General features: G+C 25.2%; 3 protein-coding genes across 13 annotated transcripts in view; 1 reads left to right on the top strand and 2 right to left on the bottom strand.

Moving 5' to 3' along the window:
• The window catches only part of LOC127283031 (uncharacterized), a 47,814-nt gene extending 33,841 nt beyond the window's left edge, over positions 1-13,973 (bottom strand). For 2 of the 5 annotated variants that reach the window (XM_051307680.1, XM_051307678.1), the window contains exons 1-2: positions 13,087-13,259; positions 12,318-12,445 (exon numbers count right to left, since the gene is read on the bottom strand). In XM_051307680.1, coding sequence (XP_051163637.1) covers positions 12,318-12,437 — 120 coding nt within the window. In that variant the 5' untranslated portion in view covers positions 12,438-12,445; positions 13,087-13,259. The other 3 variants (XM_051307682.1, XM_051307681.1, XM_051307679.1) reach the window with 3 other exon arrangements.
• A 100-nt stretch (positions 13,974-14,073) lies between these two features.
• On the top strand, positions 14,074-19,877 carry LOC127283014 (dipeptidyl peptidase 9). 7 transcript variants are annotated; one of them, XM_051307649.1, is made up of 11 exons: positions 14,074-14,209; positions 15,529-15,800; positions 15,873-16,007; positions 16,078-16,255; positions 16,326-16,567; positions 16,640-16,954; positions 17,012-17,298; positions 17,368-17,696; positions 17,776-18,030; positions 18,212-18,484; positions 18,602-19,877. In XM_051307649.1, the coding sequence occupies exons 2-11, from the start codon at positions 15,583-15,585 to the stop codon at positions 18,947-18,949; spliced, it is 2,580 nt and encodes an 859-aa protein (XP_051163606.1). In that variant the 5' UTR covers positions 14,074-14,209; positions 15,529-15,582; the 3' UTR covers positions 18,950-19,877. The 7 variants fall into 7 exon arrangements, with proteins under 7 accessions (XP_051163606.1, XP_051163607.1, XP_051163603.1 ...); XM_051307650.1 differs by lacking the exon at positions 14,074-14,209 and adding an exon at positions 14,266-14,389; XM_051307646.1 differs by lacking the exon at positions 14,074-14,209 and adding an exon at positions 14,396-15,076.
• An 83-nt stretch (positions 19,878-19,960) lies between these two features.
• On the bottom strand, positions 19,961-21,028 carry LOC127283030 (39S ribosomal protein L51, mitochondrial). The gene is made up of 2 exons (XM_051307676.1): positions 20,881-21,028; positions 19,961-20,512 (listed from the first exon to the last, which is right to left on the bottom strand). Exon 2 carries the CDS (start codon positions 20,509-20,511, stop codon positions 20,020-20,022), a length of 492 nt encoding a protein of 163 aa, XP_051163633.1. The 5' UTR covers position 20,512; positions 20,881-21,028; the 3' UTR covers positions 19,961-20,019.
• Positions 21,029-21,483: the final 455 nt, after the last annotated feature.

Genomic DNA, 21,483 nt, shown 5'->3' on the forward strand with positions numbered 1-21,483 from the left:
AAGAAATTTTTATTCTCGTACTATTTTTTTTTTGGGAGGGGAAAAATTGATCGAAAAATTTTTTAATTGAAACCCGTGAATACGACAAAAAAAGAAAATTATATGGTTTCGAAAGGAGCAAAAATCGAGAACACGGTTTGTAAATGACCAAAGAAATAAGGAGAATTAAAAAAAAAAAAAAGAAAAGTGTAAAACCAAAAAGGAAAACCGTATGTATCGCTACACGTCGCGATCTGGTTGGTTCGAAATGCCTGCGCTCGCCCGTGTGTATTTTTTTTTTTTTTTTATTTATTTCTCGAAAAATAATCTTGCATCCTTAGAAGGAAGGACGAAGTCTCCCGAGATTACTTTTTGATCAATCGGAAGGACGTCGATTTTTTTCTTCTATATGATGACTCGGACGGTTTGTAAAAAAAAAAAGAAAGATAACGATAACGAGATATATAGCAAAATATTGTGTAGCGCATGCATTAGTTTTGCCCAAAATCCTCTGCCCCTGGCACTCTCACCGTTTTATATTTATATATAGAAAAAAAAAATATATTTTTCAACAAAAATCGATTCTAAAAAGGATCCTCGCGCCCTATTGAATTTTTTCTTCAATTCTCGTTTTTATTAAAAAAGTAAAAATTTTTATTTTTCAAAAATAATTACAATTTCATTAATATTTTGAAGAATTAGACTAACATATCGATTGACTTTTAACGATGAAAAAAAAACGAAAGTCATATAAAATCAAAGAGGATCAATTATATTAATAGCACTATCAATTGAGATCGAAATATTACTTTAATTCTTAATTACAATCATTGCTTTTGAAATTTTTCAATTTAAAAATTTTTATTTTTATATAATAAATTAGTAGAATGAAATAATTTCAATAAAAATTCGTTTATTTTTACTTTTTCTTTGAATTTTTCGTAATTTTTTATAAAAATAAAATACGTATTTAATTACGTGATTGTAACTTTTTTATTTTATTATTTCGATCTTAAAAAGTGAAATTAAAAATCGGTTTTTTTTTTAATTTTATGAAAGAAAAAAAATTATATTTTTGAATTTGTTATTAATTTATCATTTAATTCAATCTCTTGTGTAAACACAATTCAGGACTTCCAATTTAATAATCGTAATCCTCGTCGATTTGACGTTTCCGAGTGCCTTAAAAAAAAAAAAAAAACCCAACTTCGTATCAATTCCTAATTCTGATTTTAATTGCAACCCCCCCCCCCCAGCCCCCTTATGTTAAAAAAAAATATGATCTCGTTCGGCCGTTGTATATCAGCTTCTGCGGATAATCTTGGCCGAATCAGGAATTCAGGTAAGATATTTATTGAATAGTAGAATTTTTATCTAGTCGGTAAAATAACGTTTGTTGTTTTAGTTGCCTCCATATATATATAATTATTTATCACGAGACCGACAAAATTTCTTTGCACAATCGCTATTTATATTTTTAATTTTTTGTTTTAATTAAAAATTATAGAAAATGGAAAAATAGATAAATTAAAAACTAATTAGTATTTTTTTTATATTCTATTTTTTTAATAAAATTTTCCAAAATTAATTTCTATATTATTTTTTTTCTAATTTTAATTAGCGATTCTGCAAAGTTAATTTCAATAGAATGCAATTAGTATTATATAAATATATGAAATATACCATTATAATATGTATTATAAGAAATTAGTCGTCGTTAATGGCGTAGAATTAGTAAATGGCGTTTTCTTTTTTCTTTTTTTTTTCGTTAATTATTTAATGAGTACTTCACGAATTGAAGAATCTAGTCAAAAAAAAAAAATATATAGAAAATGCTCTTCTTCGTCTCCGCGGACTATTTTTCTTTTTTTTTTTCTTTTTTTTTAATAAACATGAAACCTTTTTATGTCAGAATACTTAATAGTGATCTGATTAGCAATAATCTTATATATTTATTCTGAATTCTAAGAACTTTCGGTCACGTTTATTGGATTTTCAAGATCAAAACTTTTTCTCGATGCTTCAATCAGACTGTCGTTTTTTTTTTTCTTTTGACGATTTATTTTCATTCATTCCTTTTATATGTCATATATTTATTCAATAATTTCTTCCGCTTTTATTATTTATTTTCTTTTTAGTTTACTCGTTATTTTATTTATTATTTTTCTATTTTATTATTATTATTCCTGAATATCTATTTCTGTCACTAAATTTAATTAACAAAAAAAAAGTTTATTTAAATCCCATTAAACCTGTCTAAAAACGACGTTCTGATTGAAGAGAATTTTAGCTGGCAGCAAAATGAAAAAAAAAAAAATTTTTTTAAATAAAAAAATTAAAAATAAAAACAAGTGAGAGAAAAAAAAAGTGATAGAATTCATCGTGAAAAAAAAAGCTTTTGGATAATGGGACCCATGCGTACTGTAGCGCTTTTTATGCCACGTACCTTTTAAGAAGGCGGCGTCTTGTTCTTCCAATTGTAGATACGAATATACAATAACAATAATAAAAAAAAAAAATAAATAAAAAAAAAAAACGTGTAACGGGTTGTACGTAATTTTCTCTTACGTACTAAATGTTCAATGCGCCCGGTGCCTCATTAAATACCGGAAATAAAAAATTATATTATAAGCAGTTTTTAATATATATTAGCGAACAAAAAAAAAAAAAAAAAAAAATGAAAAACTCGATTAGCGCAGTTTCGTGAAAATTCAAGTGTTCATCGTTGAACGGGTTAGTCATGTAATATCGACGACAGATATGAGGGGGGGGGCGAAAAAAAACAACCTCAATTTTATTCTAGTCTATATATATATAATATCCTTAAATTAATAAATCCTCATTTTCTTTCCCTTTCCCTTTTTTCCTGACTTTAACCAATTTTTTTTTTTTTTTTTTTTTTTTTTTTTTTTTGCCTATATTCCCGTTAGATGCATGGGAGTAAAGAGAAGATAATGTCTGTTAGGCTTGGGCTTGGGGTTAACGGATATGGCGTCCGTGACGAGACTCGGCGACGGGGACGATAAAAAATTTACGAGTTCAGAATTTTGTCAGCCATGGACCATACTCTTTGGCGTATTTAAAAAAAAAAAAAAGAAAAGTTTTTTTAATTTTTAAAAATCCTACAAATACGTTTCCTTTGTAGTAATTATTTTTGTGGTTTTGGAAATTAAAATAATTTTTATTTTCACAGTAGCTTTGAGAAAAATAAAAATTTGCATGATTTTTATTTTTTTTTAGTAAAAGTACTATTTTTGTTGAAAATACCGTGCAATATTGTTGAAAAAAAAAATACCATACAGTATGATAAAAATTATTCTAGTTGTGATTAAAAAAAAGTACCATACAGTCTAGTAAAAATTACAATTATAATAAAAAATTTGTATATGAAAAATACTATATTGTATGGTAAAAAATACTATGATGATAATGATGAGGAAATACTATTCATGCGAATAATTGAAAAAAATCCTATTGAGAAAAAAAATGTCAGTTAAAAATACCATACTGTATGGTAAAAGTTACTATGGTATAGTAAATTCCAGTGCAATATAGAAATTACCATTTTTGGTAAATACATTTTTTTCTAAATTATTTTTTAAAATTCTAATTAGCAGAAAATATTGAAAAAAAACGGAAGAGATAAAATAAAAAATTATCTTCCAATATTTTTTTCGTCCTCGGAGCAGAAAACTCGTTGAAAAGACTGTATTTTTGTTTCTTTTGATAAAAAAAAGAAAAAAGAAAAAATACATTCCATATGCGATATATTATTTATTTCAACTTTTTTTTTTTCTTGTGTGAACGTTTGTGATGTACCAATATTTTATTTTTTATAAATTTCCTTTGAATGAATGTATCCCTTCCAAGGGATGGGACTATTTTTTACAAAAAAATAAAAAGATTCAAAAATAAAGGCCAAACTTATCAAAACATATTTTAAATTCTTATTTATCTTGTAACGGTTGATTAAACTTTATTTTAATTTTTTTTTTTGCTTTATCATTCCTATTTTTGGAAAATGTAATTTCCATTATAAAACAGCTTTTTTTTCTCCCCTTAAAAAGAATGAAAAGAAGAAAAAAAAATTGATATATTTCTTTTTTAAAAGCTGAAAATTGTGTTTTTAGTTTTGAAAAAATACAATAAATTTAATGGAATTCCCGCGAATGGACAAAAAAAATAATTTTTTATTTTCAACTATTTTTAGTTTTTTCTCCGCAAAAAAAAGAAAATTTTGTCCTTCATATCGTACAAAATTTTAATATTCTCGAGTATAAAAATTCAATAATTTAATTAAAAAAAAATAACTTTTCAGTTAAATGGATTTTTTTTTTACAAAAATTCCAAATTTAATTCATTTAAATAAAAAAAAATTTTTATTCTCCAGCATCTGATATATTGTATATCTTTTCAACATGTTAATATTTTTTTAAAAATTAATGCTTTATATTTCTAATAGGGAAATAAATTTAAACATTTTTTTTATATATAATATAATAAAACTAGAAATAAAAAATATAAAAAATAAAAAATAAATAAAAGCCAACAATTGGCTTTATTCTAACAGAAAATTATGACAGGCGTTGGCTGATTCTCCACCCCATCTTTTATATATATATATACAGTCGTGATTGTAAATAATTTTTAATAGTGAGGGCGTAACTCGTATCACAAGAGAGAAAAAGAAGTACACGGATATGGGTTGCGCACTTCTACTGTGTTCTCGTCTGCTTGTATTGAACGAAGAAAAAAAAAATATATGAACGGAGGGTAAAGTCAATTCCCTTTATATCCTAAAGAAAAAAAAACTCTCTCGATTACACTTCTTCCCGTTTTTCCAGCTCTCTTATTTAATAATAAGATGCAAATAATATATAAGCTTCATAAATCACAATCAAAACATGCGTCGAATCAAACTTTTTTTCTCAATTTAGTTTTTAATATTCATTATTATTTTTTTTATTTATTTTTTATTACTATTATAATTTTCATTATTATTGTTTGTTTTTTTTTAAAATAAATTATTATTTTTTATTATTAATTTTTTATCACTATTATAATTTTTATTAATTTTTTTTTGCTAACATTTGAAAAAAATGTCTATGGTACTTGAAATATTTTACAGGGAAGCAATGTCTGACTTGAAATTGACCATTACTACTGATGGAACAACAACTGCAGTAGTAGAGATCTGCCTGACAGTGTATTGATCTACACTACTGAAATCTTTAATAGAAAACTTCTGTCTCAACATTCATTGATTTTTCTACTAAAAAAAAAATCATACACTCTTCCCGAGTGTCTGACTAAATCTTATTTGATTCACTACTGAAACGCATATAGATAATTTAATACTGAATAATTAAATTTAATATTAATTAATCAAATTTAATATTGATTAATTTTTATTATTCAATAGGTAATTAAATTCAATATTGGATTATATTCAATATTAAATATAATTATATTCAAATATTTTCAATAAAAAAAAAATGTTTAAATTTCAATTCAAACGCGGAAAAAAATTTCATTTGGAATAGAAAAAAAATTTTATTGGATTAGAAAAAGATTTAATCGAAAGAAATTAAAACTTTTGCTATTCTATTGAAATACTTGGAAAAAAAAATTTGATTAAAACAACTAAAATTTTATTTGAATCAACCAAATACAGTGCTAAAGAGTTAACCAAATTTTTGGTTGAATTAACCAAACTTTTGTCTGATTCAATCAAATTCCTTTCTTTATTCGAAAAATTTAATAAAATAAACCAAATCAATCTTTTGGTTGAATTAACAAAAATTTTATTTGTCTTAATCAAATTCCTTTCTTTATTCGAAAAATTTAATAAAATAAACCAAACCAATCTTTTGGTTGAATTAACCAAACTTTTGTTTGATTCAATCAAATTCCTTTCTTTATTCGAAAAATTTAATAAAATAAACCAAACCAATCTTTTGGTTGAATTAACCAAACTTTTGTTTGATTCAATCAAATTCCTTTCTTTATTCGAAAAATTTAATAAAATAAACCAAACCAATCTTTTGGTTGAATTAACAAAAATTTTATTTGTCTCAATCAAATTATATATATATACACTCAGAAAAAAGTTATGTTTGAACCAAATGTACCATTTTTTTATATTTACCCAATTTTTTGGTTAGCTCAAACAAAATTTGTTTAATTCAAATAAATATTTATTTGATCTAAATAACTGTTTGCGGTTTATTTTAATAAATTTTTTGAACAAAGAAAAAATTTGATTGAACTAAATAAACGTTTGGTTTATGCAACCAAATGTTTGGTTAACTGTATATCAATGCATTTATTTTGTTGATTTAACCAAAATTTTGTTGCTTCAAACGAATTTTTTTCTGAGTGTATATATATATTTCTTCTTTGGAAAAATTTATAAAAATAAACTAAACGTTTATTTAGATCAAACAAATTTGTATAGATTTTTTTCATTTTATAATTACTAATAGAAAAAACAAATATTAAATTAAAATTTATTTACGATAATAAAATAATTTTTTTTAATAAAAATTTAAACATTTTTTTTTTTTAATTTAACAGCATTGTAACCAAAATGTGTATTTTATATATTGTTTTTCAAGCAAGTAATTGACCTACATATAGGAGTTTCAATTTAAAATAAAATAAATTTTCATTTCAATTGAAAAAGCGTGAAACTTGATAAATTATTTTCTTTATATATATATATATATATATATATATATATATATATATATATTTGTTAAAGCTTTATAAATGAAAGAGAAGAAAAAAATATACTTGAATCAAAATAGACTCACTAGGTAAAAAAAAAAGAAAATAATATATCTATTGTTAGTTTTGCGCAATAAATCTTGTAGAGTGGTGAAATCAATTGCGAATCATGCGATAATAATTTATTGTGTTTTGGATAAATTGCAAAACCATGTCATTTTTCATCGATACACCTTTTATATATTTCATATGTGAAAAAACTTAGTATTATTTCTTTATTTTTATTCAAGTTTGATTCGACGCAAATTTAATTCTAAAACACTCGCATTTTTAGTATTTTATTAACTTAATTAAACATATATATTTGGTTCATCTAATTAAAAAGCTTGATTAATTCAATTAAATGTTTTATCAAAACTTTTTTTTTATTTTTAATATAAAATGTCTAAAAATTAATTTAAAAAAAAAGAAAAAAAATTTATATATTTATTATTATTATTTTTTTTAAATGAAATTAAATTGAATTGTTTTTTAACGAGTCTCAAAATGAATTTTGAAAAAGAGAAATTTTTTTTGCTTTTGCACACTTCTTCTAGGTTGTTGTTTTTTTTTTGGGAGAGGGAAAGTTAAAGTCGAAGTATAAAGTTTAGGCTGTGCTTGTGCTTCGAGAGTTTCCATGGACTGAATTCGGTTGGGAGTCGTTTTCGAGTACGTGCAGTGCATATACCGACTGCATCATACACAATAGCATTGAGGTGCGGAGCAGAGAGGATTAAATTATGTACGTAATATTTGCCGAGGCTAAAATGGATCCTACTTGGTGAGCACGTATAGGCCAAAGCCGTAAATGTGCTTCTCCTGCGAACGGCTATTATATATATATATGTGGTTTCGAAACAGTTTCCTTTTTTTATATATATATAATTTTTAAATTGAAAAATCCAATAACAAATTTTTAATTATCGAATAAAAAGTAGTTCAAATTTAATTTTTATTATTTCTTTTATAAATGAAATTTTTTTTTAAATTGAATCATTGACTCAATTATTATTGAATTAATTATTTAATAATGGAAAATTTTAATAAAATTTATTTTCCAAATATATTTATTTAGCTATATTAATTTTCTCTCTGGATGTTTCTTTACAAGCCGCACTTGGGGGGGTAGATTAATATATATATAATTATCATAATTCACCTGATAATCATTTGACCCTATTAAAATATTAAAAGCAAATATTGTGTTTAGTTTTTCCAATTTATGTTCCTTGCTCGTTATATATTAAGGTTGTACATTAAAGGCGAATAATATGTATTAAGTTACCCTCTTTGATAACTATATATATAGTCATAGATAGGTCGGTGTACATTTGAGTAGATGAAGGGAAATACTATGAGGGGCAGACACGTATCAGTCGTCTCGACCTTTATACAGTCATATACTGTTATATATAGAGCATTTGAACCCACATCGCAAGTCATCCTTTCTCACCCTGATGTACCAACAACTTTTCTACCCCCCCCCTCCCCCTTTCTACTCCTTCTTACCCCACGATCACTGAGCCACCCACTGAACCCCATACCTCGAAGCAAAATAAAAAAAAAAAAAAAAAAAAAGCCCAACCAACCTGAGCCGACTCGACGATCAAGTTACATAATGCAAACGGTCCTATTGAATATTTCGACCAGTAAAGTGATAAAAAAAAAAAAAAAAAAAAAATTCCCAGCAAGACCCTTTATATAGAGAACTTTGAGGAATATCTCAACTCAAGAGGACTTTTATCAGAACGTCTCTATACATTTTAATATTTCTTTCTATTCAAATTGCATATCGTTGATAAATAGAATTTTTTATTTTCAAAAAATGTTTATTTTTATTTTCAAAAATTAAATTTAAAAATGTTTATTTTCAAAAATTAAATTTAAAAATGTAATTCTTTTTTTATTTTCAAAATTGAAATTTATTTATTTGTCGCATTTTATTATTAGTTTTAAAATAGAAATTATTTATTCATTATTTTATTCTTAGTTTCAAAATAGAAATTATTTACTTATTATTTTATTCTTATTTTAAAAATTGAAAAATATTTATTTATCATTTTATTATTATTTTCAAAATTAGAATTAAAAATTTTATTTATCATTTATCTACACAGAAAGAAAAAGTAAAGAAATAAAAAAATTTATTTGTTTCAAATAAACGGTTAGTTAAAACATAATTGTTTCACAATTGTACTGAACATCCAGAGAAAAAATATATTTTTTTTGAAATCTATATAAAAATATTAATTTTTTTTTTTTAATTTCTCTTGGGAAAAAAAATCCAAAGAAAAAAAAATTTATTTTAAAATAATAAAAAAAAAAAAAATTTAATTTTTATAACTTTTCGCCTACATTTTTTTTTTAATGTAAATCACATCAAATGACAAGATAATACAAAAAAATAATTTAATTTGACTCATTGATTTTTTTCCATCACGTCACTTAAATAAAAATGATAAAAATCATATAAAAAAAAATTTAGTTATTTGTGTAGCATCATAATTATATATATACCATTTAAAACCCTTATATTATTATATAACTTGTTTTTAATTAGCTTTTTCACAATATTTTATATACACCTATTTATATATATATATATATATATATAAATATTTTAATACATAATCTTTATTTTAATTTTGTAAAAATATATTGTTATTATAAAAAATGCATTCATAAATTTTATCTTATATATAAATTTAGTTGTATTGGATAACCTTAAATTAATATACATATATATATAGTTGAATAAAACATTTACTTAAATAAACATTTTACTGCCTTTTGGTCGTTATACTAAATTAGATAATTTGGATTTTTATCTTGCTAGTATATACTACTGCATGGGTTTTACGGTTTTTTTTTTCCAGTGATGACATATATAAAATAAATGAAATTTTCGATAAAATATAATTGTGTATTATTTATTATATATAATTAAAACCTTTCCTCAATAATATTAAAAAAAAAAAATTTTCAAAAAAGAAAAAATACTTTTATCTAAAAATTTTATAATAAATAAAAAGTTTTTTAATTCTTTTTTTTTATGTATTAAATTATTATTGACTGTGCGTCATAAAAAAATAGTATGATTCAAAGGAAACATTTTTCTCTGCATTAAAAGGTAAGTTTATTTTTTATTAATAATTTACTTATTAACATGGTTAATTTAATTTAATTATAAGTTAAGTTTATTTTATTAATAATTTACTTATTAACCGATTAAATAAATTATTTATATTTTTATTTATTACCACCAATTTTTTTTTTCAATTAAACAAATTTTTTGTTTACTGAGGACAACACCGAAATTATTATAGTATCACTTCTAATAAAATTATCGTTATCTCGTTTTTCTTTATATGAAAAATAAAATAAAAATGAATTACAATCTTTTGACAAGAGAAATGGTTTTTATTTTATTTTTTATTTTTTTTTCAGGGGACTATTTTATTGTTATGTGCGAGAGAAGAATGTTATTTGTAGATAGTCTTGTGATGTGTTATCAGATTGAAAAGTGGATATATATAAAATATATATATATATATATATATATATGTATATACACCTGATGGTACAGGCAGTTGGTTTTCTGGCTCGCGATCGATCACGTGCCATCTAGTCGAAAATACGTTTACGCGCATCCACCCACCAAAGGAGCGGTTGTGTGTCCCTTATTCGTTACATTTCATCCTGTGAGAAGAGGATGCTTCTAAAGATGCTGAGGATATGGGAGAGAGTGAGATGAACCGGGGCGCGGCGAATTTTTTTTTTTTTTTTTTTTTTTTTTTTATCTTTTTTTTTAGAGCATATATCAACACGACAAGTTATACCGATATCAATATCCCATTCCCAACCCTCATACTTTTTTTTTTTTTTTTTTTTTTTTTAAATCTCATCAATTTTAAATAAACTCGTATAATTTACAATTCAATTAACCCACCTTGAAAAATGCAATTCATCGAAGAGAAAAAAAAACATTGTTTTTTATTTCAATTAAAACTTCCTCTGATTTCTTTCAACAAGAAGGAAAATTTAATGCAAATAATGCATTTTTTAATTAAATTTTTCGAAAGGGAGTTTTTTTTTAATCCAATGAGAAGCTATTTATTTAAATATTTTTTATTTAATTATTATTTTTTTAAAATATTTATTATTATTTATTTAATTATTATTTTTTTTAAATATTTATCATTATTTATTTAATTATTATTTTTTAAAAATATTTATTATTATTTATTTAAATACTAATTAATGATAATAATAAAATAAAAAATAATTTATAAATTATAAAAACTAACTTTTTTCAATTCCAAAAAAGCAGTAAAAAATCATCTTAAAATAATAAATGGAAAAAAATATCAATAGATAAAAAAAATAATTATAACGCTTCAGAGTTAAAATGTCTCTTTAAATAAAAAAAAAAATCATAATTTTGTTCTAACACGATAATAAATATCTCACGTTTACTCGTGAAGCTTTTTTGTTTAACTATATAATAAGTAAACGTTATAAATATGGTAATTTCATAAATGATTTCTATCTTTAAAAATTTTCACATTGAAAATAAATAAGTTGAACTCACATATATGTATATATGAAGGGAAAAAAAAAAAATTATGGCTTATTTCTAAGGCGTAACTTCCGGTCATAAAACCGCACGCGATTTAGAAATCGATTTAGCAGTAGTGCGAAAAATTCACTTTCACACCAGTTTACGTTGAAAAGAGATTATCTTTACTAAAGGAAAACTATTCAAGCTAAAGGTTCTTTTCAATTGCGCTTTTCAAAGGACATCATCCCCCCCCCCACCCCAAAACCCCTTAAGTTCGCGAAAATTTTCCGCAAAGAAGATTTTTTTATTCTACAGTCGACCCTCCCAATAAAGCCGGTCTACGCGGAAAGGGGAAGCGTTTTTCGTGGAACTCAAGTTCCCCCACTACTCATGCTTCCTAGCTGCGAAAAGTTTTCCGCACACTATCTCAATAATGCCGGCGCATTATTACAAAAAATATACATGTGTAAGAGAACAAAAAGTTGTTTTGCTTAGCGGCTCTATTGGGAGACAGGTAGATCAAATTCAAGCGACGGACTTTCTGGCGCGTGAGTGGGGGTACGAGTTCGAGCGTCAAGTGGAGAAACGGCTTTATTGAGAGCGGCTTTATTGGGAGGGTTGACTGTATATATATAAAAATTAAATAAAAGGTTCTCTAAACAGTTCATTCTTATGGAAAAAATTGATTTCTCTCAATTTTTCTATATTACATTAAAACTAATTTAAAATAATTATTAAACAAAATAGTAATATAATAATAATAATAATAATAATAATAATAATAATAATAATAATAATAATAATATAATAAAAATAATAATAGTAATATAATAATATACATGAATATAATTATATAACATATAATTATTATTATTATATTAAAATGTAAAAATATAAATAAATTAAAAATATATTAAATAATTAAATGTATTTAAATAGAATTATTAATTAAAAATAGAGTAAAATAAAAATGGTATATTATAATAAAATAATAATAATAATAACTCACCGAATAATGTTGTTTTATTGTATTTAATTGGAACATTCTTGATTGAAACATTTCCCTGAGTCTTAATTTCCGTGAAGGGCAAATGGCCTTTTTGTTTAGTGGGCACGATGATGGTAACATTTTTTTTTCTGTCAATCAAACATTAAAAGCAAGTAAGAAATCAATATATCGTAACTTGACACTGAGTAGCCGTATAGAGAATAAAGGGGGTGTGGTCACTAAGGGTGTCAACAGAAAAATTTCATGAGAAAATAAAATTATAGATATATATATATATATACGAAATATTTTCTTTTATTCAATATTATCTTTTCTACTAATATCATGTAAAATTTTCTTTTATAACAATAATAACAATTGTTTTTAATAGAAATAGTAATAATAATAATTATATATTAAAAATTTAAAAAAAAAATTGTAAAATAAAAATAAATAAATAATAATAATTATTATTATTATTACATTAATAATGGTAAATAAAAAATTTTTAATTATTATAATTTAAAAAAATTAAAATTTATCTAATTTTTATTTAATTAATAAACTTTTACTATTATCAAAAAAAAAAAAGAAAATTAAATAATAAAGTAAATAGATTTTAAAAATAAAATTAACAGGAAAATTAATCAATTTCATTGCCGTCTAATTAGATTGAACTTGAAATACACCAAAGAGGAGAATTCCATTTGTTAATGGAAAGATAAATCTCACACTTGGATTAATTATAAATTCAAGGATAAGTAAATATCAATGTAATTTAAAAGTTTACCTTTTTTTAAAAACCTTTAGATTTAATTTTCACAATATATATGTGTTTTTTAAATGAATTTTTTTTTATTCCTTACTTTTATTAATTTGCAAAAAAAATACTAATTATTTATAATTGTAACTATTAATTAGAATATGCGATGTTAAAAATTTATCAAAATTTAATTAAAAGTCAAACTGTCATTTTTAACGATTTAGCGTTTTTCGATTGTTATTTTAATAAAGTCTTATAAATAAATATATTTATTTATTTTATATATATTTATATATTTCATATATAATTACATTATTTATTATTATTATTATTATTTACTTATGTAAAATTCAATTCAAAAAATAGCACCTATTAGTATGCAACCCGACATACACGACTGTAAGGCTGATAACCCTAAGCAAAATATTCTAACCTATAAATCTACGTGACAATTTTTTTTAATAATTATTTATATTTACTTCAAATATCATTTTAATTACATAATATTATACCTTATCAATAACTTATATATGATAATTATTATAAAATTTAATTTTTAATTTTAATAATAATACTTACCAAAAATTTTACACACTCAAGTTTTGTTTACTCTCTACTATAGGTAATTATACACATTTTATTAAATAAAATAATAATAGCAAGAATAAAAACGAATAAAAATGAAGATTTTCAATTTCAAAAATAAATAATTTTCATGTAACTTACTTGCAAATAAATTGTTTAAAAATGTAAATTAATTCATAAATTCTAACAACTGTCAAATAATATATTAATAGAAATCTGTCAAAAGGTTAGAATCGCGTCATAAACAATTTCTTTTTACATTGTTTTTGAAAAAAAAGTAAAATTTATTTTCAAAATAAAATAGTTTCTTGAGTTTATTACTTTCTTTTGACCCCAATTAGATAACGTTTCTTTCACTTTTCATTGAATAATGTTAGAAAATTTTTGAATTTCAATTAAAAAGTCTTTCGCAATCAAGAGAACTAATACAAATTGTGAACGTTGATTGGTTTAATCCAGTTGTGGCGGCAAGAGAGGGGGGACTGACATGAAGAACAAGTCTTGGTCATTGTTAGGTCGTAATTTTCTTTTAAAATAGCTGGTTTTTCGTATTTCAAACATAAAGGTAATTATTTAATAATAAGTGTTTCATTATGGATAAAAAAATTTACATTACATATTATGAAATTATATTAATCTGTGTTCCTTTGTCAGAATCATTTTAATACTTCCGCTTGCTTCGCTACTGGATATGTTGAAAAAAAGAGGTGTCATACTATAAATTCTGACAGTTATCCATGAATGTGTGAGTGATAATTTTGTGAGAAATCCCAGTGATGTCCTAATAACGCGGATAAAAATTGCCACGTAACGGCAAAAAAAAAAAAGAAAAAAAAAAACGAAAAAGAAATGGTTTCAGAATATATTGGTAAAAAGTGAAAGTGAGCCTTGATTATACGAACCTAACCTCAAAAAATAATCAAATAATTTTGACAGCAGTGTTTGGAAGGCTTACGATTGTTTTCCTTTCATTGTTTATCAGTGATCTGTTTTCTTTATCAGCAGAAACTTGTCATTTTATCATTAAAAAAGCCAATTAGAATTTCTTTTTCTTAATGCTAAATGATATTTGGGAGTTTTGATTATAAGATTCCACTCCCCCTTTCACGTATATCAAATTTCATAGAAAGTGTTATAAAGAAAGTATCGGACATATGTGAAGGAAAAAGATTTTAGTGAAGTTTCTTGTTTTTTCTATAGTGAAAAAGTGAATTTCTTATGTTGCTGGATGTAAGCCCTGATAATTTGGAGCATTGTTATAATTTTAAGAATTTGTCGCTTTGCCAGATTTCTTGCTATTGTTATTTCACAATATAAGCCCATTTTGTTTGGCAAAAATTTTTATTATCATTTTAGAGTGATGAAAAAATTTCATCATACGACACTCTCTCTTCACGGATTGACAGTTTCAAACTCGTCGTTTTGAATGAAAGTAATATTTAATTAGTTTATTCACAATATTTGAAAAAAAAAAAAACCAATTTATTATAGAAATTTTAAATGAAAATATTCTTTTTAATTTATTGAAACGTTATATTTTTAATTTATACTGATTGTAATTGTTTTTATTTTTTTTCATTCTTAGTGATTTATTTGATTAATTTACAATCGCTGATTGCAGATCTCAACTAAAAAAAACGAATTTGTCGGCTTCTTGCTTGCGCAACATTGTTTACATTAAAAAAATTTCTGTCTTTATTGCTTTTTTGCTGTTTCTTTGATTTTTAATGTTGAAAAAATACATTTTAATTAATTTATTATCTATATTTCATTTGTTTATTAATTTTCATTTACTGTTTTTTAAATTTTCCAAGCTTTTAAATATTTGAAATACTTTTGAATTTTTTTTTGCATATTTTGTAATTAAAGAAAATTTTATTTCAGCTGTTTCCTTCGTTTCGAAGCTATTCGCCAAAACATAGCTTCTGCCTACGGCAGATGCAGTCTCTGCTGCCGTCCAAATTAGTTCAAGGAGTTCAGGGAATCATGGAATTTTGCAACGAGGTCGGAGTGCACATGAGGCAAGAAATTGATCCGCCAAAAAAATCATGGACCGAATTAGGCGGAGTCGTCAGCGATTTGCGTCGACGATTTTCTGGAATGCTTTCTGGTTCAATTCCAGGATCAGTTTCATTTCGTTCTTTACCCGATGGAAGGTAATTAGAAAATTTTTTTAGCATAATTGTAAAATTTATAATATTAATTTTGTTTTTTCTTTTTTTTTGCAGGACGAGAATTTATTTTCTTAGCTCGTCGAGCAGTGGTTACGAGACGACACTATTATACGTGGACATTGGTCACTCGGATCACGCGAACGGTTACAAATTACATTGGCAACCAGTAATCGAAGCAAATTTTCAAATGTGATTATTATTTCACTAAAAAAAAATAAATCATTGATAATTTAGAATTTGATAAATTTTTATGAATTAGAAAAACTCTTTTTAGTGTTGCCAACTCGAATCGACTATCGAAAGAAGAACAATTACTTTGGGAGAGAAAAAGACTGGTCACCTTTGGCATAACGAGTTATGAATTACATGCGGATAGTGGAAAATTGGTCTTTCCGGCTGCGAGCAATCTTTATCAATGTGTCGACACTGGATTTGTGGTAATTAAAATTTGTTTTCATTTTTTTGTAAAATAAAAGAAAATATTTATTTTTATTTTTTTTTTTTCAGGCCGGTCCTTTGTTTCCATCAGAAATTCGAATGTCAACATCAGGCGCTAAATTGTGTCCGCAAATTTGTCCCTGGAACAGTGCCTTGGTTGCTCATACGTGCGCCGGTGATTTGCATTTGTCCCATTGTATCACAGGATCTTCCGTTCGTTTGACTCATGCACGAAAAGGTAGTCGAAGTCTTGCCGATGATCCTCTTACGGCAGCGACTCCATCATATGTTATGCAAGAGGAATTCTTAAGGTTTGTCGAAATTTGTTTACTGATTTCTTTCTATATCTCAAAAAAATAAATTGAAAATTTTTTTTTTTTTAGATATACGGGTTTTTGGTGGCAGCCAAAATCTGATGATGGAATTTATCGAATTGTTTACGAGGAGGTTGATGAAAGTGATGTGAAAATATTTCGTCAACCATCAATGACAACAAGTTCTGAGGAAATGGATGAATTTCGATTTCCACGAGCGGGATCAAATAATGCGAGGAGCAATTTAAAAATGGTGCAATTTAAATTAACGGACACATTACAAATTGTGGATATTAAAAATCTTGAATTACAATTTCCCCTTCACATTATGTTTCCATGGATGGAATATATGGTTCGAGCTGGTTGGACGCCTGATGGACGACAGTGAGTGTAAAAAATATTGAAAAAATCGTCAAATTAGTAATTTTTGATTTTTTACAGCATTTGGGTGCAATTATTAGATAGAAAACAACAAAGACTTGAATTAGTTTTGTTATCTTTGGATAATTTTTGCGAACCGCCGCCAAATGTTTATAATTGTGAAAATCATGTGACACCATCGTCGTCAAGTGTTCAAGTCATTTATTCGGAGCATAATCCTTGTTGGATTAATGTTAATGATTTACTTTATTTTTTGCCGTCTGACGATTCAACGGAAATTAAATTCATTTGGGGAAGTGAAGAGACAAATTTCAGACATATGTATCTTGTCACGTCCAGTATAGCTGGTTTGTAAAATTTTTATATTTCAATAAAATTTTTTAATAATAATTTTTTAATAGAAGAAATATTTTTAGGCTCGAGTAATGGAATAGAAGAGCCGCTCGATAAAATGGATAGTGTTTTTTCTGAACCGCGAATAATTTCAAAAATTGCTTTAACACAAGGTGATTGGCAGGTGTTATCGAGAAATTTGTGGGTTGATGAGAAAAATTCGATTATTTATTTTCTTGGTTTACGCGAAGGACCTTTAGAGCAACATATTTATGCAGTTTCACTTAATCGACCATTGGAAGTACGATTGCTCACTCGGCCAGGTTACAGTTACACCAGTGTGTCATTTAATAAAGATTGCTCGATACTCGTCACTGTTTATAGTTCTATTAAAACATTACCTGCGTCTCAGGTAACACTATTATTATAATTATATATTTCTTTTTTGTTGATAAATATTAAAAAAAAATATTTAAAAATTTTTGTTTTAGGTATTTCGAGTATCACTTTCCGATTGGACGGTTGATAGTATTGCATTAACGCCAGTTGGCTATATTTTGGAACCATCAACCGTTGAATTTTTAGATCTTCTTGTACCAGAGATTTTCACGCACAAAATTTCATCTGGGGATACAATTTACGCGATGATTTTTAAACCCCATAATTATCAACCCGGTATGAAATATCCAACTGTGATGAATGTTTACGCAGGACCGGAAATACAACTTGTTTCAAATACTTTCAAGGTTTGTAGTTTTTTTTTTTAGTGGAATATTTTAAGGTATTACCATCACGATAATTATTATTTTATTAAATAAAAATTTGTAAATTTATTAGTATTTAAAAGAAGAATTTAATTTCGTGATAGTAATACCTTAAAAAAAAAAAACAATTTCGAGGTTTGTCAGTAACTTGAATCATTTTTAGGGAATGAAGCATTTACGAATGCACATGCTTGCTGCGCAAGGATATTGCGTTGTCATGGTGGATTCACGTGGCTCGCAAAATCGTGGATTTGCATTTGAAAGTTATTTGCGACGTAAAATGGGAACAGTGGAATTAAAAGATCAAGTTGAAGTACTGAAATGGTTGGCGGAGTCAACTGATTACATTGATATGAATCGCGTTGCCATTCATGGATGGTCTTACGGCGGTTATATGAGTCTCATGGGCTTAATTCAATATCCTGATGTTTTTAAAGTAAGCAATTTTGATAAATTAAATAAAAAAATAAATACAGAAAAGTAAATTTTTCTTACTGAAAATCTAACTTTTTATAAATTTTAGAAAATAAAAATAATATTCTTTATTTTTTAGTTGGCAATTGCCGGAGCTCCAGTGACATCATGGCATTTGTACGACACAGGATACACGGAACGATATATGGATCTTCCGCAGGACAATCAAGAGGGTTACGCAAACGGTTCTGTGATATCGCATGTAAACAAATTTCCCGATGAAGAAAATCGATTGCTCATTATTCATGGAATGATGGATGAGAACGTGCATTTTTATCACACGAGTCAATTAATAAATGCCCTTATTAAAGCCGGCAAACCGTATCAGTTACAAATTTATCCCGACGAAAGGCACAGTTTACGAAATTTAGACGCCAATAAACATTACGAGACAACATTTTTATCATTTCTACAAAATCATTTGTAAATGCTTTCTTTCTTTTTTTTCTCATTGTTCATCGTTCATACGAATCTAATTTAGCTTCTAACTAAGCTATAAAAAAAAAAGTGCGAGTGACTGCCGTTAATTGTTAAATGTAAATAGAAGTAAAAAAAACTATTATATACTTTTTAATGCGTTTTCGCGACATCATTTTTACATACATACACATTATGAAAAAAAACATCCTTTATTGACTGGAGCCACGGCGATTTAAACTACAGTATTAAAGATCGTTTTTTTATTTGTTGATAAATTGTATTAAAAAAGCAAATCAAATACTTGATAGACTAAAAAGTAATGTTTAGTGTATAAAATGAAATACAAGAAGGGTGCCAGAATGATAATCTCGCTAAAATTTCCGCGCGTTTAACGTGACTTAATTTTTTCGTTCTCTTTTTTACGAATAGAAAAAAAAATAGAAAAGAAAAAAAAAACTCTTGTTCACCGTAATCTTCAAGAAACTTTGTACGTTAATTAGACTCCATAGGAGATTTCAGAGTAACTATGTCTTTTTATCTTATTTAAAAAAAAAAGAAAAGAAAAACAATCGACAATACTCTCAATTATTTGTAAAATATTATAATTATTCTTACAATTATCATTTAGACCTCATGAATAAGAATTAATACGATTAAATAAATACCGAATGGTACTTACTTCGCGTTCATCGAAAAAAAAAAAAATCACTCATTCAGTGTAATTTAATTTTTCTTTACGAATTTGATATTATGTGTACATAGTTGTACAAGTGACAAATTGAATTTGTCTTATAAATCACGAATTATTGTGAAAAAATTTATTTAAAATGCAAAACTGTTCGCGAAAATGTAATTTGTGAGATACTAACGTATATAGGTATATTATATATATATCAGATTTGATTTATCAATAAATAAATTTACTATTTTAATAAGTTGATTTTTTAATTCATAAAAAGAAAGAAAAAAAAATTCTTTTTGTCTAGAATTTACCTAATTTTTTTAAAAATATTCGAAATGTTTTCTAAAAGATTTATTTAATAATAATGATAATAATAGAATACTTTTTCGTACAATTCAATGTTTCTTCCATGCTCCAACTTTTGTTTTTCGATTTAAAAATCTGTACAAATATCTGATTCGTTTTTGTAATTCTACCCACTTGGTTGGCCTTTTTACTGGATAAATACCTTGTTTAAATATTTTTCTCTTTCGTAATAGCACTTGATATTCATTTCCACTTACACCTCGTAACCATTTGGGAATATTATATAAAATTCTTGTTGGATGTAATGCATCATTTCCTAGTATATCAATATAGTCATTTTGACCAAAAAGTGCTCTATGTTCACACCAAGCATCTTTTGGCCGATACAAAGGCATAGATCGAACACGCTTTGTACTTTCACGAGCCAAAAGACCTTTCATGTCAATTCTATCTTTATAACCATATCTTTTAATAAGAGGGCCATTCTCTATTTTTTCTGCATAATATCTGTGTCGAACAATTGTCACCTGAGGAATCCACGAGCGAAAAGTTGTAAACAGACCTTTGGTAAAGCTCGCCATTCTATAATTAATTATAATAAATATAAATTTCCGTGATTCTTCTAAATAGAACCAAATTTTATATACTTAATTGTTAGTTTTCAGTAAAAAAAAAAGATACTTTTCAGTGTATATATAATTACTTTTACACGCGCATTGTAAACTTGAGTTTTTGAGGTTACAAATTTTTGCTAGCTTGACAGTATAATTTAAGTCATTGAATAATTTCAAGCTAATGACATTAATTGATATTAAATAAATAATTTATGTGAGAAATAAACATTTATAAATAAATTTCTTGTGTATAAATCCAAAAAAAAAAGCGGTAACATAACCTAAAAATAATTTGAATTGCAAAGTGTGCATTAAATATTTATTGATAGAACTCACCTGGATTTTAATTGACACTGCCAATTATGGCAATTCTTCTAATAATATATATTAATGATATATTAAGTGAATTTTACAATTAAATTAAATTTTTATTTACTATAGTAACAGTCCATCGTGTGTTTTCAATTCTTTCCAAAAGGAAACTAACGAATATTTCCACTAGATGGCACTGCCATCAATAGGCGGTAAATTTTAATTATTCAAAATATACACAAGTTCTATAATCAATAATTTTCAATATATTTTTAAACAAATGTTATAATCTATATAATAAAAAATACTATTTAAAAAATCACAAAAACCCATATTATAAATATTTATTATTTGTCATATATATCTTATGAATACTTTTCCGTTTTTAAAAACACGTAAACATGCGTTCGCGATGGACGTGTTGCATCACATCAGGCGTAACTTTAAAAAAAAAAATACAAATACAAATAAAATATAATGAAAATTAATTATGAAATGATAAATAAAAGATTATTTAACTACCTTATTTTTTATTTAAAAAAATAATAATAATTTGTTGAGAATTTTTATAAAATTTTATTGAAATGAATTTTCGATTATTTTCGTGAATTCACGAATATAACCGAA

Source organism: Leptopilina boulardi, unplaced genomic scaffold (genome assembly GCF_019393585.1).
Source record: "Leptopilina boulardi isolate dan_hultmark-lab unplaced genomic scaffold, ZJU_Lbou_2.1 LbouV2_305, whole genome shotgun sequence".
NCBI lineage: Eukaryota > Metazoa > Arthropoda > Insecta > Hymenoptera > Figitidae > Leptopilina > Leptopilina boulardi.

Bases quoted from the DNA above. Each gene is read 5' to 3' on its own strand.
- LOC127283014 (XM_051307645.1), top strand. The intron at 15,801-15,872 runs GTAATTAGAAAA...TTTTTTTTGCAG, and splicing joins CGTTCTTTACCCGATGGAAG to GACGAGAATTTATTTTCTTA. The intron at 18,485-18,601 runs GTAAGCAATTTT...TTTATTTTTTAG, and splicing joins AATATCCTGATGTTTTTAAA to TTGGCAATTGCCGGAGCTCC.
- LOC127283030 (XM_051307676.1), bottom strand. From the start codon at position 20,511: ATGGCGAGCTTTACCAAAGGTCTGTTTACAACTTTTCGCTCGTGGATT.